Below are 18255 nucleotides of genomic sequence, written 5' to 3'. Positions count from 1 at the left end.
AAAAAACATAAAGAAGAACAAGAAAGTTTTTAGACCGAAATTCCAAAATCTGACTTATAGATCTAACTTTTTTTTTTAGTTAGATACTATATAACGTCATATAAAAAGAAGCTTTTGATATCGTAGTGTATAGTCAAGTGTATACTCAACTCTAATACGAGTGTCTAATAATTGATACAGGGGCCTCTCGACATTTCATTTTTCCATACGTTTTTGCATAGAGGTACTGAAGAATATTGGCAAGTTTTTTCCTAAAGTGAATTGACTTATCAGTCTAATATATTTCGAAATTGTTCGTTAAAAACTATCTAAAAATATATATTTCATAATGTTCGCCGAAATAATACAAGAACTATGAGTAAATTTGTTTAAGTCGCGGTGCAATATCTGCAAAATTTTTTTAAAAAAAAGAAAAACAGCTTCACTTTTTATTACGGCGTTATCACATTTGCACATTAAAATTTTAATGTGATTCACATTAATTGTCGCTTGTGAGCGTCCAAATATGTTATTTGTGTCTTTGAGTCACTTAATATTTGGGGTTTTCTATTTATTGATAAAGAAGTGGACTTGGCCAGCAAAAATAATTTTAAATTTACCTAAAGCATAAATATTTTTCACATTAAAAAATTAAAGAGAAAATCGCATTAATTTTTCGCATTAATACTATAAATCAATTTATATCAAATATTGAGGGCCAAGTCTACCTTTTTATCAACAAATAGATCAAATTTTGAATATAAAATGATTCAAACACACAAATTACACATTTGGACTACCACCAGCGACAATTAATGTGAATCATATTAAAATTTTAATGTGCAAGTGTGATAACACAGTTAGGCTTGATATGCCCCGGATTGTCACTACTCTGTTCTTCAATTCGAACGTAATTTTAAAGAAAAATTAGCTAATGTAAGCTTTGAATTAAAGAAAAACATATTTAGAGATCAGTGTAATAGCAAAGATAGTGTATCTATAATCATATGAACTTTTCTTCAGGTTCTCCTTTTGGTTTCTCCAATCCACTTTTGCTAGTTGTCCAACTTGACTTTCTTTCACATAACCTCTAAAATAACATTTTTAATTCAACCAATTCAACTGTCGGCGTCGTCGCGTCGGTCGTTGGAATTTGAAGAGTTGCTATGTTTCTTTGTTCTATATTTTTGATTGCATAAAAAACCCATCTGAACGCAAGTGACATCTGTCATTTTGTCTCTCAATTACCAGAATACGAAAGCAGATACTGCATTTACTATTAAGCCGAGACACTTTCGGGTTTGAAACGTGAAACAAAATTGTGGTTTTGATCAGGTGGATTATGTAATTTAGCCATTAGTTGATACCAGGAGCGATATTTATCGTAATTCTATTTTAGAGCACTGTGGGTGGTCTTAAAGTGTTTATTTGATATTTGTCAAAATGTCAGAATAAACAATGTAAAAAGCCATTTTTGTCTGACGAAAAATCAATAGAATGATTCAATGTGGAAAATAGGGACACGAATATGTGGAATGAGAATCCTTCTGAAGGTATTTCTGAGTCTGATAAATGGTGTCAATAATCTCACGTGCTTCCTTCCTCGCTTGCACGCGTTCGTGGATAAGCAATGTGGAGTATATATTTGAAGTATTTTTCGCCATCACAAATCGCCCACACAATTCGCTTCCGGTGTCCAGTGATCAGTCTCTCCCGTCAGTTACTAATGCTTACTCGTATTTTGAGTGGTTTTAGCCATTTGCAAAGTTGCATTTTGCCATGGAACATTTATCATTTAGTGTTCCACGGTATTGCAGATTTTATTTTGGTCAATGACTTCAAACTGTGGGAATATTCTTTTATTCCAGATATTTCTCAAATTTGCCTGATCATGTTGATTTATCAGTGAATTTTTCTTGAGCATGTGGATAAAAGGGAATTGTAAATAGAGAGAGCGTGACTTAAGTGGACAAAGTGTGTGATATTAAAAATATTATTCCTATATTATGAGAGTTACTATCCGACAAAACTTGAGACATTTCTCACGATACATATATTTTCTTCCTTATCGCTATTGTACACGTTTTTTCTTCCTAAGCACCATGTGAGAAATAGAATAATACTGTGTGATAAAAAATGTTGTAGTGTATTACACACTGTTGAAAATCAGTTGACTATTACACAACTATCTTTTTATTTTACACTTTAAATTTTTTGTGTGATTCTGGTGTGTTGTTAGATGATTCTATTTGTGTTATCACACTTGCACATTAAAATTTTAATATGATTCACATTAATTGTCGCTTGTGAGAGTCCAAATGTGTAATTTGTGTGTTTAAATCATTTTATATTCAAAATTTGATCTCTTTATTAATAAAAAGGTAGACTTGGCCCGCAAAATTTGATATAAATTGATTTATAGCATTAATGCGAAAAATTAATGCGATTTTCTCTGTAATTTTTTAATGTGAAAAATGTTTATGCTTTAAGTAAATTTAAACTTATTTTTGCAGGCCAAGTCAACTTCTTTATCAATAAATAGAAAAACCCCAAATATTAAGTGACTCAAAAACAGAAATAACATATTTGGACGCTCACAAGCGACAATTAATGTGAATCACATTAAAATTTTAATGTGCAAGTGTGATAACGCCGTATAATGTGTAAAATCTATATAATTAAAACGAGAATGTGTAAAATTTTACACAAAAAATTCATTACACATTTTCAATTTACACAAATTTTTGTGTGCAATTTCTGTACCGATTTGAAGGTATATCAGAGAGAATTTACCTAAAAATCCGTTATAAGTTCAAACGTTTAAACCGATGAGTTACACAAAAGTGAGTAAGTTCATCAAAAGGGCATTTATTTTAATAAAATTGCAATTCAAACGTTATATATCCGGAAATTTCACAAAACTACACAAAAATTCACTTTTTGCAGCAAGTGTTTGCATACTGTTGTTGACATTATTGACGTTTGAAGTTTAAAGAATATCGAAATTCGAAATTACAGAACAATCAGCGCTAAAGCGGCGAGTACGCGAACTTGCACTTTAGGCTTTCGATAGATTTTCGAATAAGTTTTGCTTGGCTTTGGAGAATATTTGTCTCTTCAAAAGGTTATTACTGAACAGATCCATTTTGTATTTTTTACAGTGTGTAATTAGAAATGCTAAAATTTAGGACTATGTCAGTCTGTTATTTCCCTCTTTATCTCTTGCCCAGCTGGGAATTTTACCATCACTATCGGTGTGAGAAATTTATGTAAAGTCACATTAACTAATGTTACGAAATACTCTATCTCTTATCAAAGATTGGTTTTAATTCTTCCATGCTAATATTTTTTTTATGCTGCGCAACTCTGCAAGAAGATCGTGGTTTTAATGGTAATTTCACAGATATTAACTAGAAGACAGACTGCGAGATTTTTTTTTGCATTATTTTAAAATGTTTATATATTTTTTTTTAGTTAATTGTGGCTGTGTCATGTGGTTAGTGAGAAGTTGATGGTTTTGCAAATACTCTACTGAGCCTCTATGGCGATTTTTTGTCCATTCCCGCTTAAGTTCATTACATGACTGCAGCACAATTGATAACACGACATAAATTTGGCGCACGCACAAATAATGAGATGCACATGTGGCGCATTTTGGGTGTCTCATGATGGATCTGTTGAAATTCAACATGTGTTCAGGTTCAACCTTTTGGGTGGAATTATCTTTGGATATTGAGACTTAAGGTGCATTGAGAAAAAAGCATAAAATTAATGTTCTTACTAGTTTTCGAACGTGGCTCCCGGGGTCCATCTACTGTCACTTTAATTGCTTTACTGTATGTTGTTACTTGGGGTGGAGTTGTGGACACTGTTATCGTCAGGGTAAAACTCTTTCCTGGAAAAAAAAAGAAAATAATAGATCATGAAAAATTGTGATGGTACATTTTTGAACAGGAGTAATATGATAGAAAAAGGGGTGCCATATTGAATTCTGCCTTCCTAGAGGCTGCTTTTTGACCCAATATGTTTAGAAATTGCCTCACTCACAACAGGAGTTTAAAAAATTCGAAGATCGTTTTCGAAAACCAGTGGAAAGATATTTTTACTTCTCATTTCGTCTGTACTTCCTGTTCGAATTTCGAAGCGTCTCGATTGTCAAATTGTATCTGTTTATGTTTTTTTTATGGGGAAAATCAAAACAACTTGACCCATTTCAATATAAATTCAAATCACTAAGTAATCTTAAAAGGTTCAAACAATTTTGTTTAAAAATTCGAAACTGAGTTTGAATTATTCGATTATCAACGATTTTTCGTTCATAGAGTTCCGTTTAACTATTATTCTAGATACTATTGGAGAATGAAACACCTGCTGTGAATGGAAAGAATAGCCCCGTTAAGAAATAATCATTTGAAGAGATAAAAGCTACTCGAAAACCAAGCCAAACATAATGAAAATCAACAGGAAGTCTAAAGTGTAAGTACACATATTCGCCGCTTTAGCGCTGACTGTTCTTTATTTCGAATTTTCGGTATTCTTGACACTTCAAGTACCAATTAAAATTAACAATAGTATGAAATATTTTGCGGCGAATAATGAAATTTTTTGTATCTTTGTGGAATTTCAGAATGGTAGAATGCTTACATTTTAATTTCATTAAAATAAATGTCATTTTCATGAACTTATTCACTTTTGTAGAACCTCTTGTTTAAATTTTCGAACTTACAACGGCGTTTTAGGTAAGTTCTTTCTGACATATAGGGCAGAGCAGGCATGTTAGAGACACTTTTCTATGTTTTGACTTTAAGGCATTATTTCCAAAATTTAGAAAATTGTTTTGAAATTTTGTATAGCGCTTTGTATAATCACTTGTATAGACCTTATTAAAATAATTCAATTAGTGTTTTTGTCACATTTATTTAAGTAATCAAAGAATAATCCACCGCGTCTCAAGCTACATGCGTCTCAAATACGTAAGCTCTCCCTTACCTTCGAATCAGTACAGTTTAAACCTCAATCGAAGAGAGTTCGCAAATCGAGAAGGTTACTACTGAACGGCATTACATCCCTTGAAAGCTTTATAATTTTCGACTTTGAAAAATTGTTAGGTTCGCAAAAATCGCGTGTGTTTTTAAAGAGTGTTCTCAAATAGATTCAAATAGACTCAAGCTAATCCTCGAGAATATTTAGCTTGTAAAATATGACAGTATGATATAATCGATGATTTGGCAAAAATTGCTATCAAATGCACTATTCTTTTTGTTTTCTTACCTATTTCGCTCCCCTTTTTGTTTCTCAAAAGATTTCGGACTCAAAATTAGACTCAACTAAATTTAATTTGATGTGATGTTCAAAAGCAGAAGATGAAGAGTGCGTATGAGTAGGATTATATGCAAAACGTTTGAGAAATAAAGGGAGGTCAATTTTGACTTCATGAAATTTTCCCGACTTAAAAGGTGTGCGCTGTCAGAGCTATTTCGCAATCGATTTTTTCACAAAGCAAATTTAATTTTCGTACTGTCTAAAATCAATAATTTTTTCGAACAAAATTAATTTTCTTCTATCCGAAATTGACTTTTTATGCCATCGGAATACCTTTTAGATCAGGAAAATTTCTAAGGTCACAATTCCACAAAATTTACATTCCTTTCTTAAAAACTTTTCATATGTCTATCCTACTCTTTCGTGCTCTTTCTCTTCTTTTGAACATCACACTACATTTAATTTAGTTCATTTCAATTTTGAGACCGAAAGAATGATACAGACTTATGAATATCTTTTGAGAAATAAAGAGAAATAATCTTTTTTAATGTAATTTCCCTGATATAAATTGTGTGCCAGAGCCATAACAAACCAAATTTGAACCAAATTTGCTTATCTTCTAGACCAGAAAAATTTGATGAAATCAAAATTCACATCCTTTCGTTCTCAAACGTTTTGCATGCGTCTGTTTTATTCCAAAGATCAAGATACTCCTCAGATGGATAGGTCAAATTAATTAAAGCAGTATGGGCAAAATTTGAAGTGTTCGAAGCCAGAGTATGAGCCTATGTAAAGTTCTGTAGAGTAAAAAGTCGTTTGGTGTTCGAAAGCTTGTATCAATGTCGTGCGAAAATGTTGATAATAAGCCGAAGAACGGGCTATTTTCATGCAAAATTAATAATAGTACACGGGGACCCGGGATTATGCACATTTTTAGAACCGAAAAAAATCCACAAAATGGTATTATGCATCGACAAAATTTAGACATTACCAAGTTTTCGATAATACGAAGCATGGGCACTTTCCGCTACTTTGGTTCTTTTAATCTGGCTACACACTAGACAAAATTTATTGAAATATTTCTTTTCAATATCCAATATTGACAAGGATTGCCTTCACGTTGCAAAGATTATTGACATAAAAGTTTCAATATTGAAGAAAATAGTCCATATGTAGGCAATATAATTGAAATATTTGTTTCAATATGGAGCATTTTTTTCAACATTTTATTTCATTATTTTGAATGCCTACAGAAAAGGCCAAATAATGTCAATAGAAATTTTAAAAGTCACATTGAAATAAAATTTCAAAGGAAATCCAAATATTAAATTGATTTGATATTTCCTCCAATATTTTTTAATGGTCAGGAATCTTCTTCGTTCAGAACATCACAGAACCGCTTGGATTTTATTTTTCATGAATGAAAAAATTATTTGAAAATATCAAAATCCAAGTCAGGACACATCTCTTCCTGCTTCCTCCAGAAAATCCCAGATTCTTGGAATTTCGCTGTACATTTTGTCAAATCTTCTCAAGAACCCAATAAATCACAGTTCCTCTGGAATTTTGTTGTGCACTTAGTCGAATACACCCAGAATACTCAAGTTGGTCAGGAGATTTCTCCTGGTTCCCCAGGAAATCATATCCTCTGGGATTTTCTTTTGTATTTTGTCAAGAACACTCAAAATCCCCAAGTTGGTCAGAAGATTTCTTCTGATTCCTCCAGGGAATCATAGATCTTCTGGGACTCTCCTATATCTTTATCAATTACGTCCAGAATACTCATTTTGTTCAGAAGATTTCTCTTGGCTCCGTAGATCCCAGAAGATCTATGATTTCCTGGAGAAATCAGGAGAAATCTTCTGACCAACTTAGGTATTTTGGGCGTACTTGGCTTGAGGAAGTAGGGGAGAAGTCCTGACAAAGATGGGTTTCTGGGAAGAATTGAGCAGGATATACAGCAGAATCTCTGGTTCTGTCTACGATAATATTCTGAGATGTCTTCCTGTTCATGAACATGCTAATTTCAAGAGTTTTTCGATGTTTGAAGGAACTGAATCTCTGTCTAGAATGGTATTTTATTAAGTTGTAATATTGAAGTTCTAATATTGAAATCAATTTGTTCAGTGTGTAGGCGAATATTGAAATATTGGTTTCAATATTCTCTTCAATATTGAACTTTTATTTCAATATCACTTTGAAATGTTATTATTGCAATAATTTGCCTAGTGTGTAGACAGCTTTACAATCCAGTGGATCATGATTGATATTAACTTATCAAAGTTAAGCCATATGGCTAGCTTAATGTATGAAGCCCGTTATTAGGTAATTCCGCATTAAGGTAATCCCGTAAAGTATCCTGAGGGTTAAATAGAACGTATCATTGAAACATTTAGAATTTAAACACTTTTATAGAGAGGTTATTTGCTTGAAAATAAAAGCGAATGGCGGCAAATAGCACATAAAATCAATTGATTTATGACACCAAGAGTCTCTCGTAATATCCCAAAGTGTCCATAAAGGTGTGTGAAATGTTGGGGTGTTATTTATGGTGAAAATTGCAACAAACACACAAGAGACATGATCAATATTGCAAAAGACAATCTTTGAAGGTGGAATTGATGAAAATTTATCCGTGAAATTGAGATTCAGTGGCCAGTGGAAGCTTTTGACGAGCTGTCATGGTTATTTTTCTTTTATTTTTTAATATTCTTCTTAAAGTGCGGGGGAGGTTCAAGAGATTCACGCACAAATATAATTATAGGTTAAAGTTACTTAAAAAGCAATTAGCTTTATGTTTCAGTAGCAACCACAAAAACCACCATTTGGTGTTGGAAGTTATCCATGAGAATAGGTACAAATTTTCACACTATATCTCATTCCTATTTTATTTTTCCTATAATCTATTTCATTTCACCTTTTTTGACATATTGACTCAAATTTGGGGAATTATTTTCTTTATTTCACTTTTTTCTGTTCTTCATGAAAGGGCCGTTCCTGGGCGAAGATGAAATGTTGCTTGATGGATGCGTTTTATTTTTTTTTCTTTTGGAATGAAGGAGGTTAAAATGAAGTTGAGATAGCATGTGGAACATGAAATAGTGCCTCTCAATGAATTGATTATTAAAAATTCATAGCTATAATTTTAAAGGGACAGATAATCCTAACCGGCTTATGTAGGTGAGATTCTTAACGTGAGCTAACTCGGAGTGCATGCAAATTCGATTTGATGCTGAAGTAGGGAGACGCCATTCAGTTATCTTGTATCAAATTCGTGAAATTATACAAGTTTTGTATTTGAACCAAAATGTCAAGGATTTGGATGAACTGACAGAAAAGTGTTATATGGGTGAAATGTAGACCAGAATGTTCTCTATAATTTTGCCGTAGAACTTGAACTCATCGATTACTCAGAAGCCAAGATAATCGAGGTTTTTTGTTTCTTAACTCGTTTTTTCATCCAGAGTGCCCCAAGTAGTCATTTGTTGAACTTCAACTATATCAAAGAATTGTTGTATTTTGCGGGACTTTCCATTTAAACCCCTATTTTAAGTGTCTTGGTGGAGTAGAGGCAGTCAAATTGGCATCTGAGTGATTTCAAAGCGTTATTATTGGAAAAATCAATTTTTTCACACTTAAACGGCAAAATCGGAGTGATAGCGTAGTCTGAGTGGAAAATGATGTATGGACGAAATGTAGAGACAAATGTGCTCTACAATTATGTTGAAGTAATCATCAAAATCGGTTCAGCGACAGTCGAGATAATTGAGGTTATGTGATATTGAAATTGGTTTTTCGACTGTGGCGCCCCTGGTGTTGGTTCCACGAAGTTCAAATATTCTAGAAAGTTGTAGCATTTGGTGAGATCTTTCGTTTAAGCCCTCATTCATCAAAATCGGTCACATAGAACCGGAGATATGATTTTTTGAATTTCGTGAACTTTGACCCCTCATATCTCCGGTTCTATTGAAACCACAGCGCGCATACGCACCATTTTGGAAACGTCTAAGACTGGACTACAACATACTAAAATTTCATTAACTTGCACAATGCCGTTTTTGAGAAAAGTGACTTTGAATTTCGATGAATTTTGACGCTATCACAGCGCCACCTGTGGTGACTTTTTGAACTTCCATCTGAAAGTGCTCATCGAGACGAAACCAAAAAGGTAAAATTTAGGTCGCTATGTTAATTAGAACCGGAGATAGAGGCCGGTCAATGTTCGAACTTTGACCCCTTATAGCTCGGGTCAGGGGTTATGGATCGACTTAAGGTTTTTTTTGTTTGATAGGTATAATCAACGGCTACAACATACTAAATTTTCAGCCCGATGCACAATGGAATTTTTGAGTTATTTAACTTTTAAGATTTAAAAATTTTCTTTTTAAAAAAAGCGCCCCTAGCGGTGGTTTTATGAACTTGCGATGTTAGAAAGGGAAGTGGCATTTCACGAGAGCTTTCCAAAAAGCCCTCACTTTTTAAATTCTGACAATTAGAATCGGAGTTATGACCATTTTAAGAAATTTTTTTTGGACCCTTATAGCTCGGGTCAGGGGGGTCGGGGGACCTTAAGTTTGGTATTGATGGAAAGCTCTAAGGCCCAGCTATAACATACTAAAATTTGAGTCCGCTGAATGCCATAGGGGCGGAGCTATTGAGAAAACAAAAAAAGGGGGGTCTTCAAAATGGCGGAAGGAGGGGTGGGGGGTGGGGGGTCTATGCACCAAGTTGCAATTTTCACCCGATATATAACCTTTGCCGAAAACCGCAAGTCGATACCTTTTTTAGTTTAGGAGCTATTAAGCTCCAAAGAGCGGCCGGCCGGCCGGCCGGCCGGCCGGCCGGCCGGCCGGCCGGGAACGTAACTTAGCCACATATATATTCGGAATCAGGAAGTGGCGAAACGGATTTTGGCCAAATTTGAGGTCGATCGGACGACATGAAATTTTGTTAGGATTATAGTAGGTGAGATTGTTAAGAATCTCACCTAATACTGACTTTAATGAGCCACATTATTACTTTTAATAGCTTCAACAATCATAAAGAGGGAGGCAACAAATGTGGATGAGGGCGCGAAGAAGAATCAAAACACTAAAGCTCAACCACACACAATTGACCCTTTCGTCTCTCTCTCTTTCTATGTTTCAGGGACTTTATGCTGGAAGGAGCAATATGACCATAATGTTGCCATCCTCAGGGAAGACCGCCAAGATCATGCTGCGGAATGATTGTGTGGGCAGAAGATGGAAAATGCAGAAGGGAAACAAGGTAACGATATATCGATTACTTTTTTTTTACTGGTGGTTGGTTTGATGGATTTTTATTTGAAAAAAGTGTGGCGTGATAATTAATTTTTTTGTTGCTTTTGCAAAAGTTTTTTGGCGGTAATTTTTTCTGTTGTGGGTGCAAAAAGGGATGAGTATAAAATTGATGAATGATCATTTAATGAATGTCAGCGGAAGGTTTGAAGTTTTCAGATGTTGCACAAAAATATCTAATTCTCAAGGTGCATGTTGAGAAAAAGTATTTCTCTGTATTGATGAAGTATACCGTTAAATGAAAAACGACTTTTTTGCCTTTTGTTTTGAGTACTAAACTTGCAGAAGTGTTTTCAAGACGAAAATCTTATTTTGTATGAAAAGAATATAGAAAATGAGACACTTTTTGCTGATATACCCCTATCGACGTCTTTCGCATGTAATTTTGGATAGTTCAAAAATTTTAGTACATCATTTTAGTACATAATTTAAAAACTTAGAATGAGACCAGTTGAGACATTAATTTTTTAAGAGTAACGTGCTGGACAGATCTACGACCTTAAGCGAGAGACGGCTTTATGTAATTAAGGGAAGAGCACCACGGATCGGAATGTTAAGAGACATACTTCGTATGTAATTCAAAATATAAGCTTCAGAATACTGTTCGGTATTTTTGAGTGTGTTGATTGGTATATTAGTGATCAATTTAACTATATCTTTGCCTTTGAATTTTTAATTCTTACAATAACTTAATAAAAAATAGATATGATTGCAAACTTGCACTCTCTACATCGGATCGTCACAATTTTAATCAGATGTCTCTCGAAAAATTCATTTGATAAATAAGTGTGAAATTTCCCAATTTAAAAAAATAAGTTTTTAATTTAAGCACTAAATTTGCACAAATAGTTTCGTAACGAAGTCGAAAATTTTAGTACAAGACATTTGTTTTATTAATAATTTAGAACAAGACTAGTTTTAATTTCAGTCCCCTAAACTTTTTGAAACACAAATTTAATGATGTCAAAAATTTTAGTACAAGATATTTGTTCTGTTATTTAGAACAGGATTAGTGGATCATGTAAGGTTTGCAATACTAAACCTTGTTTAAATGTGCTAATTTCCGAATTAAAGAAAAAAGTTTTTAATATAAGTACTAAATTTGCGCAAGCAATTTATAGCGAAAAGTTTATTGTGCAATATTATCAGAAATATTTCAAATATATATTTTTTTTTTTATTTCAATCCCCTAAACTTTTTGAAACACAAGTTTGATAATGTCAAAAATTTTAGTACAAGATATTTGATCTGTTATTTATAATAAAATTAGAGGAGCATGTAAGGTTTGCACTACTAAACTTTGGTTAATTGTGGTAATATCCCAATTTCAAAAGCAGTTTTATAGCGAAAGATTATTTTTTTCCAATATTATGAAAACGTTTGAGTTATATTTTTTAAATTTTATTTTACTGAAGTCTTTGAAATACACATTTGGTAGGCTCAAATTTTAGTACAAGAGTTTTTTTCTATCAATAATTTAGAACAAGACTAGTGGAACTTGTAATGTTTGCGATACTGGACTTTGGTTAAGTTTGTTAATTTTCCAATGCCAGGAGCGAAATTTTTTATTTAAAGTACTAAATTTCTGAAGCGATTTTCATTTTTATTTCTTTATTTTAAACAACTGGAGAGCATCTATGAAATAATTCGTTTTTAATTCCATTGCTGTTTTGCAATACAAAAGTGACAAGATTAAAAATTTTAGTACACTAAATTTGTTTTAATAACAATTTAGAACAAAAAGGGTTAAATACTAAAAGGTAATATTAAACCTTCACTGAGAAAAAGGGGATGCGATTAATATTTTTCCTGGTAACTTTAACACTTTTTAGGTCTAAAAATATATCAACATTTTTAATGTTTATTTTACACCTTTTTAAATGTATAATTAACATGAAAAAGGGTAAATTTAACCTGTAATAAACCTAAAAAGCATAATATTTACATCGATTTTGGATCAATAATGCACGGTAAAATTAACATTTCCGGAATGTTCTTTTAACTCTTTCGGATTTCTCTCAGTGTTGGATAAGTGTGCAAATTTCTTCGTTCTAAATCCAACGGATTTTAGTTTTTGTACTAAAATGACTAAAACGATTTTCAAATAAAAACTTCTTTTCGTTTTGAAATAGTAAGAACCAATATTTGAATTTTTCTAAGATTTTATTTAACTGGTATCTTTGAAAATGCAGAAGTTTGAATACTTTTTAAATTTTAGTACCTGAATGAAATTTGTTAAAATGTTTCCAAATAAAATAGTGAAATTTTTTAGAACTCTTTTGATTCTAGGAGGATATATTACGATTTTTTTTCGAAAAAAGCAAAGGCATTTTCTTCTAGTTTCGTAGTTATTTAGTATTTTAACATTTTGTACTGCTCGAACTTGGAATTTCTGTTAAACTAAATTGGTTCTAATCGGTTACGAACCGGTATGGCTTTGTCTCGATGAACACTATCAGATAGAAGTTCAAAAAGTCACCACAGGTAGCGCTGCAATAGCGTCAAAATTCAAACTCATTTTTCTCAAAAACGTTATTGGGCTTTTTGATCAAATTTTAGAGTGTTGTAGCCTAGGTCGGAGTTCAGGAAATTCAAAACACCTTATCCTGTTTTTTTGTCGATAACAAAAAGTTCTAAATATCATTGCTTAATCCCAAGTTTTTTCTCAAACGTAGGGGGACGTGGGGTACCTTTGAATTGGGGTAGCTTTGAAATTCGACTTTTGCTCCTATTTTTAAATGCAATTGAGCCAGATCCATCCTTGTCCAGTTTTATTTAAAAATAGGAAAATCAGCCCAATTTAAAAGTTGCTCAATTTCAAAGCTGCCTCACTTTACCCTACGACTTTTTTTTTCGGACAGAAGGAGTATGTAACAATACTTTCTATGTTATAAAGGTAATGCAAAAAAAAACTGTTGATTAGATAAATTCCCCTTTTTGTTAAAAGTATCTGAAGAGATTGTCGAGGAAGATCAGTCTTTCTCTCCTTTACTTTTTAAGAGATTCCACCGAAATATTTCATCTAAATTAATGGCACGTGTCAGTAACATAGAACTCTTAAAGTTGTGAACCAATTTATCTTTTTGATCCATTTCATATTACATTGGACTGCTTTTGCCTTCCAATCTACCCATTTTTCTCTCTCTTTTGGTGAAATAATTAAAAGACTTAAATCGCATTATAATGAAATGGATTAATGTCTATGGAAGTATTTTGTGTTCAAACTTATTCACTCCCTCATGGCTATTTTTTTTTGTTATTTGGGTGTAAGTTCTTGAAATTCTTTCACTTCATCACCTGGGACAATGAGGAAGAGTGAGAGAAAGATGTCTTGAAAATGATCTTTGCTACAATTTTGACTTTTGTCTGAGTCTCTTCTAAAGCTCTAAACTAAACTTTGAATAAAAAAAATGTCTTTGAAAATTGGGTTGCCGCGAACATATTTTTTTTTCATCTTCATATCCAAGAAGAAAATATTGCTGTAACTGGAAGATCTAAGGGCATTGAGTATAGGCTTTTCAACACTTGTCCAAGACTAAAAGATAGTGTATTGAGAGAAAATATCGCGGATGGTTTAAAAAAAAGAAGATCTCAACACATTTTTATTATTTTCAAAAGAGGACGATGATGATCTTCGATGGTGTGCACACTCAAATAATGAGAATTTAATGGGGATCCATTTGTATTGTGGCTTTGTAGTCAAAAGGTGCGATTTATTATGATAAATGATAACATATAAATTACACAATTTTATACAATAAAACAATGTTGGGGATATCTATGGAATTTTAACCGTTACCAAAAAGATCGTTCATACAATATTCAAATGAATTCTATTTTTACCAATTGTATTTAGTTCACAATTATTAAGATTTGTGAATTAAATCTAGATCGAAATTGCTTCTTCTTTGCCTATTAACCGCAATTTGATCTCATTTTATTTCGCGAGGATTTTTTTTAAAATTGATTTTTATAAAGAGACATTAGAAAAACCTTGGCAAAAAGATCTCAATGCTCATATTTAAACTTGAATACTCACTAGCAAATAGGTGAATTAAATTAGAAAAAAATCCTTTCCGCAATCCTTCTTAAAGAGGTAAAATCCTTGTTCTAAATTATACAGAAAGAGTAATAGATCATGTCAGAAGTTCTCAAAGAGCGAATTCTCGAAATGCGAAGAGGTGTTCCTTCGACCCTATCTAATTATAATTTTAAAAAGGGATGGTAAAGAGTTCCAGACCTTGCGAAGTGCCTGTCCATTGAGAAATTTCTCAACAACTCTCTTAGAAAATTTTCGACTCCATATGAAAAAAGGGTGCTTTAATAAGAAAAAGTTCAATTTCCCTGAATTTTATCGCATAAAAGATTAAAAATAAAAATTGGGAACAGTTTTCCAGACTGTTCTTATGGAGAACAGCGCCATCCATTGAGTTTTTTCTGATACTTTCATCATCGACTACTTTTTCTGATAACGTTGCTGTTTTAAAGTCGTAATGGTTTCAATTACCCCTCATTATCTCTTTCCCTGCTTCAATTTGCGTACCAAACGATTAAAGATATCCTTTTGGAGTGATTTCATGAAGGTTTCGGTTGTTTTTATGCATTTTCACCCAGAAGATAAATCAAAACAAACAAATGAAATGCCTAAAAATGCAGCCTTTAGCCTTTGCCTAAAAATGAGATGTTCATATTCAATACTGGGGTTTTTGCGAGCTTTCATGTGAATTGGGAATTACAAAAATCTGAAAATTTTCTCAATGGAAATGGCAAATAAAAATGATTTTCGTACATGAATTTCTTATCGATTCATAACCGGTCCATTACTGGTTCACAACCGATTTGCACCTATTTATAAATCACTCAAAACATTGCCTAAAATTCAAATCAAGAGTAATATAATTGAAATTCGGATAAAAATTAGTTAATGGTTATGAACGGGTTCATTACCAAAACCCAAAATTCAGGTTAAAATGTTAATAAGAACCGGAGATAGAGGCCGGTCAATTTTCGAGCTTTGACCCTTTATAGCTCGGGTCAGGGGTTATCGATTGGCTTAAGTATTGTTTTTTTTTTGATAGGTATAATCTACTTCTACAACATACTAAAATTTGAGTCCGATAAACAATGGATTTTTTGAGTTATTTAACTTTGAAAATTGATTCTTTTTCTTTTTAATAATAGCGTCCCTAGCGGTGTAGTTTTATGAACTTACGATGTTATAAAGGGAAGTGGCATTTCTCGAGAGCTTTCCAAAGCGCCCTCGCTTTTTAAATTCTAACAATTAGAATCGAAGTTACGGCAATTAAAAAAAAAACATTGTACCCTTAGGGTAAGTGTCCCAAATTTTGGCCAGCTTGCAATTCCGGCCATTTTTAATGTTCCTCGAATTTCGATGAATTTTTAGTTTTTGTGTACTTTAGAGATTGTAGCTTCAACAAACGAGATGATGTGATAAAAACATTGGAAGAATTCCGGAAGGGCAAGGAACCATGAGAATTAGGACCCAAATAGACTCAGCCTGATCCTCGAGAATATTTAGCTTCTAAAATTTGACAGTAAAGGATTTATTTCCAAACTGACATACACTGAGGGCTTAGGATTATCGATTAGAGGTTCTTTGCATAAATTTTCTTTACCTAAACCTTCACTGACAAATTTTACACACTAAATATTCTCGAGGATTCTCGAGTCTAATTGAGCCCTTAAGGTGGCCGAAATAGGCCACTAAAGCTTTGTCTACATTTCTCTTCATTTTAAAATGTATTAAGAATAATTTTAGAGAAAATAAAGACGATAAACTGTCTAAAAGGTTCCAAGCAACTCTCCCTGAAAAGATTAATAAAGATTCAATTTTTAATAAAAATATTACATTTCAAACTTGAGACCTTGGCGCTTGCATGCAACTATGCCGAAATTTGGCACACTCACCCTATACTTTGGGTCAGGGAGTTCAGGAGACTTAAGTTTGGTACTGATCGAAAGCTCTCAAGCCTAGCTAAACTAAAATTTGAGCCTGATCGATGCCATAGGGGCGGAGCTATTGAGAAAATAAAAAAAATATGGGTATTCAAAATGGTAGAAGGAGGGCTGGGGGGTGGGGTGTCAATGCACCAAGTTGTGATTTTCATACGATATATACTCTTTGCCGAAAACCGCAATATCTTCCATAGTTTGGGAACTATTAAACTCTAAAGAGCGGCCGACCGGGAACGTAAGGCCGGCTTCAGACCTAAGGTTTAGCCCAGTTCTCGATGATCAGGAAATTCAGAATTGTAATCAATTTTATTGCTTTTTCAAAATTTAAAGGATTACTTGCCTATGTTGTCCAATCTTAAGTGATAATTTTTCTAGAAATCTTGATTGATAATTATAATAATATAATTTAGCCACGTATAATTTAGCCACCCATATATTCGTGATCAGGAAATCATGAAACACATTTAGACAAAGTTTGGGCCCGATCGGAGGATATGAAATTTTGGTAGGATTATAGTAGGTGGGTGATATTGTTAAGAATCTCACCTAATTTTTACCTGTATCATAATTATATTATTTCTTTATTCATAATTATTAATCTAACGATTTCTAAAAAAGTGAAAACAAGTGACGATCTTGTTTGCGACAATTAGGAACAGTTGCGGCGAAAATGAGTACAGTTGCATTAAATTTGATTCGACTTCAAAATGTTCAAACGATCAGGCAATTAAAATCCCTTTTTTTTGGTAACCTGATACTTTATTAATACTAGTATACTTCTATACTGTACGTCTTGTAAGAAATCCTGAATTTCGGTAGAGTATAAACTAGATTATTTGCAAATGTTCATTTTATAGAACTCAGACAATAAAAGTTTGACAGCTTGGTGACACAATTCAGATGCGAACTGTTAAAGTGGCGAGTTGAGAACAGATGCGGCGAGTGTGGCGAAAAGGGGAAATTAGATTCGTTATTTGTGGCTAACTTAATCAAGTTTTTCGTTCTTTTGAGAATAGATGCTACTTATTTTGAGACCTTATTTAAAACCCAAAGGGTTTATCAGTTCTGTTCTCAATTCCAGTGACATGTAAGTGTTCTTAATCCCTCAACGATTTTTATGACCAATTTTTTCAGAGACTTGTGAGACATTCAGAGTGATTTTAAAATATTATACATTTTTCAAATAAAATTTTATTAGAAAACTTATCAAATTGTGAGTGAAATTTAGGTTATTTTTGGGTTATTTTCTTGAAAAATTGACTTCTTACAACCTCCATCGTATTTAAGCCATTTGAGAAATGTTTCAAAATCGTATCATGCCATTAGCTTAAATTTGGTATCATAATGAATTTTAGTAAAATCGCAGTTATTATAAATTCTAGAGTTACAGTGATGCATAAAATGGCATTTGAAGGAAATAAAATAGCCAAAATCGATGAATAGCAATTGTTCCATGAATAAGCCTGGCACGGGTGGGTGGAAAATAGTGAAATTTGTGTTGTAAATTGTGGCATAAATGAACAAGCAATATTTACGCATGAGGGTTGGGCTTTTTGTATCACTCTCACCCTCCCACAAAGTATCATTCTCACACCCATTCTCCTGAATTTTCACCGCAGTTGTTGCGTACATTTTTCCACGGACTAATATCACAAAAAAAAAACTTGTGATGTTCTGTGGAAAAAAAGAGGGTCAGAAAGTGCAGGAGGGTGAGACCTGG

At 33.0% G+C, this 18255-nt stretch overlaps 1 protein-coding gene across 1 annotated transcript in view; it reads right to left on the bottom strand.

Moving 5' to 3' along the window:
• Positions 1–18255, bottom strand: part of LOC129806189 (protein lozenge) — a 53406-nt gene that overhangs the window by 24519 nt on the left and 10632 nt on the right. Inside the window, exon 3 of the mRNA XM_055854591.1 lies at positions 3761–3874. Coding sequence (XP_055710566.1) covers positions 3761–3874 — 114 coding nt within the window. The remainder of the gene's footprint in view (positions 1–3760; positions 3875–18255) is intronic.

The sequence above is a fragment of the Phlebotomus papatasi genome, chromosome 3, assembly GCF_024763615.1.
Source record: "Phlebotomus papatasi isolate M1 chromosome 3, Ppap_2.1, whole genome shotgun sequence".
Taxonomy (NCBI): Eukaryota; Metazoa; Arthropoda; class Insecta; order Diptera; family Psychodidae; genus Phlebotomus; species Phlebotomus papatasi.
The sequence above is the reverse complement of the archived record's forward strand: the minus strand, read 5'-3'. Positions and strand labels throughout refer to the sequence as shown.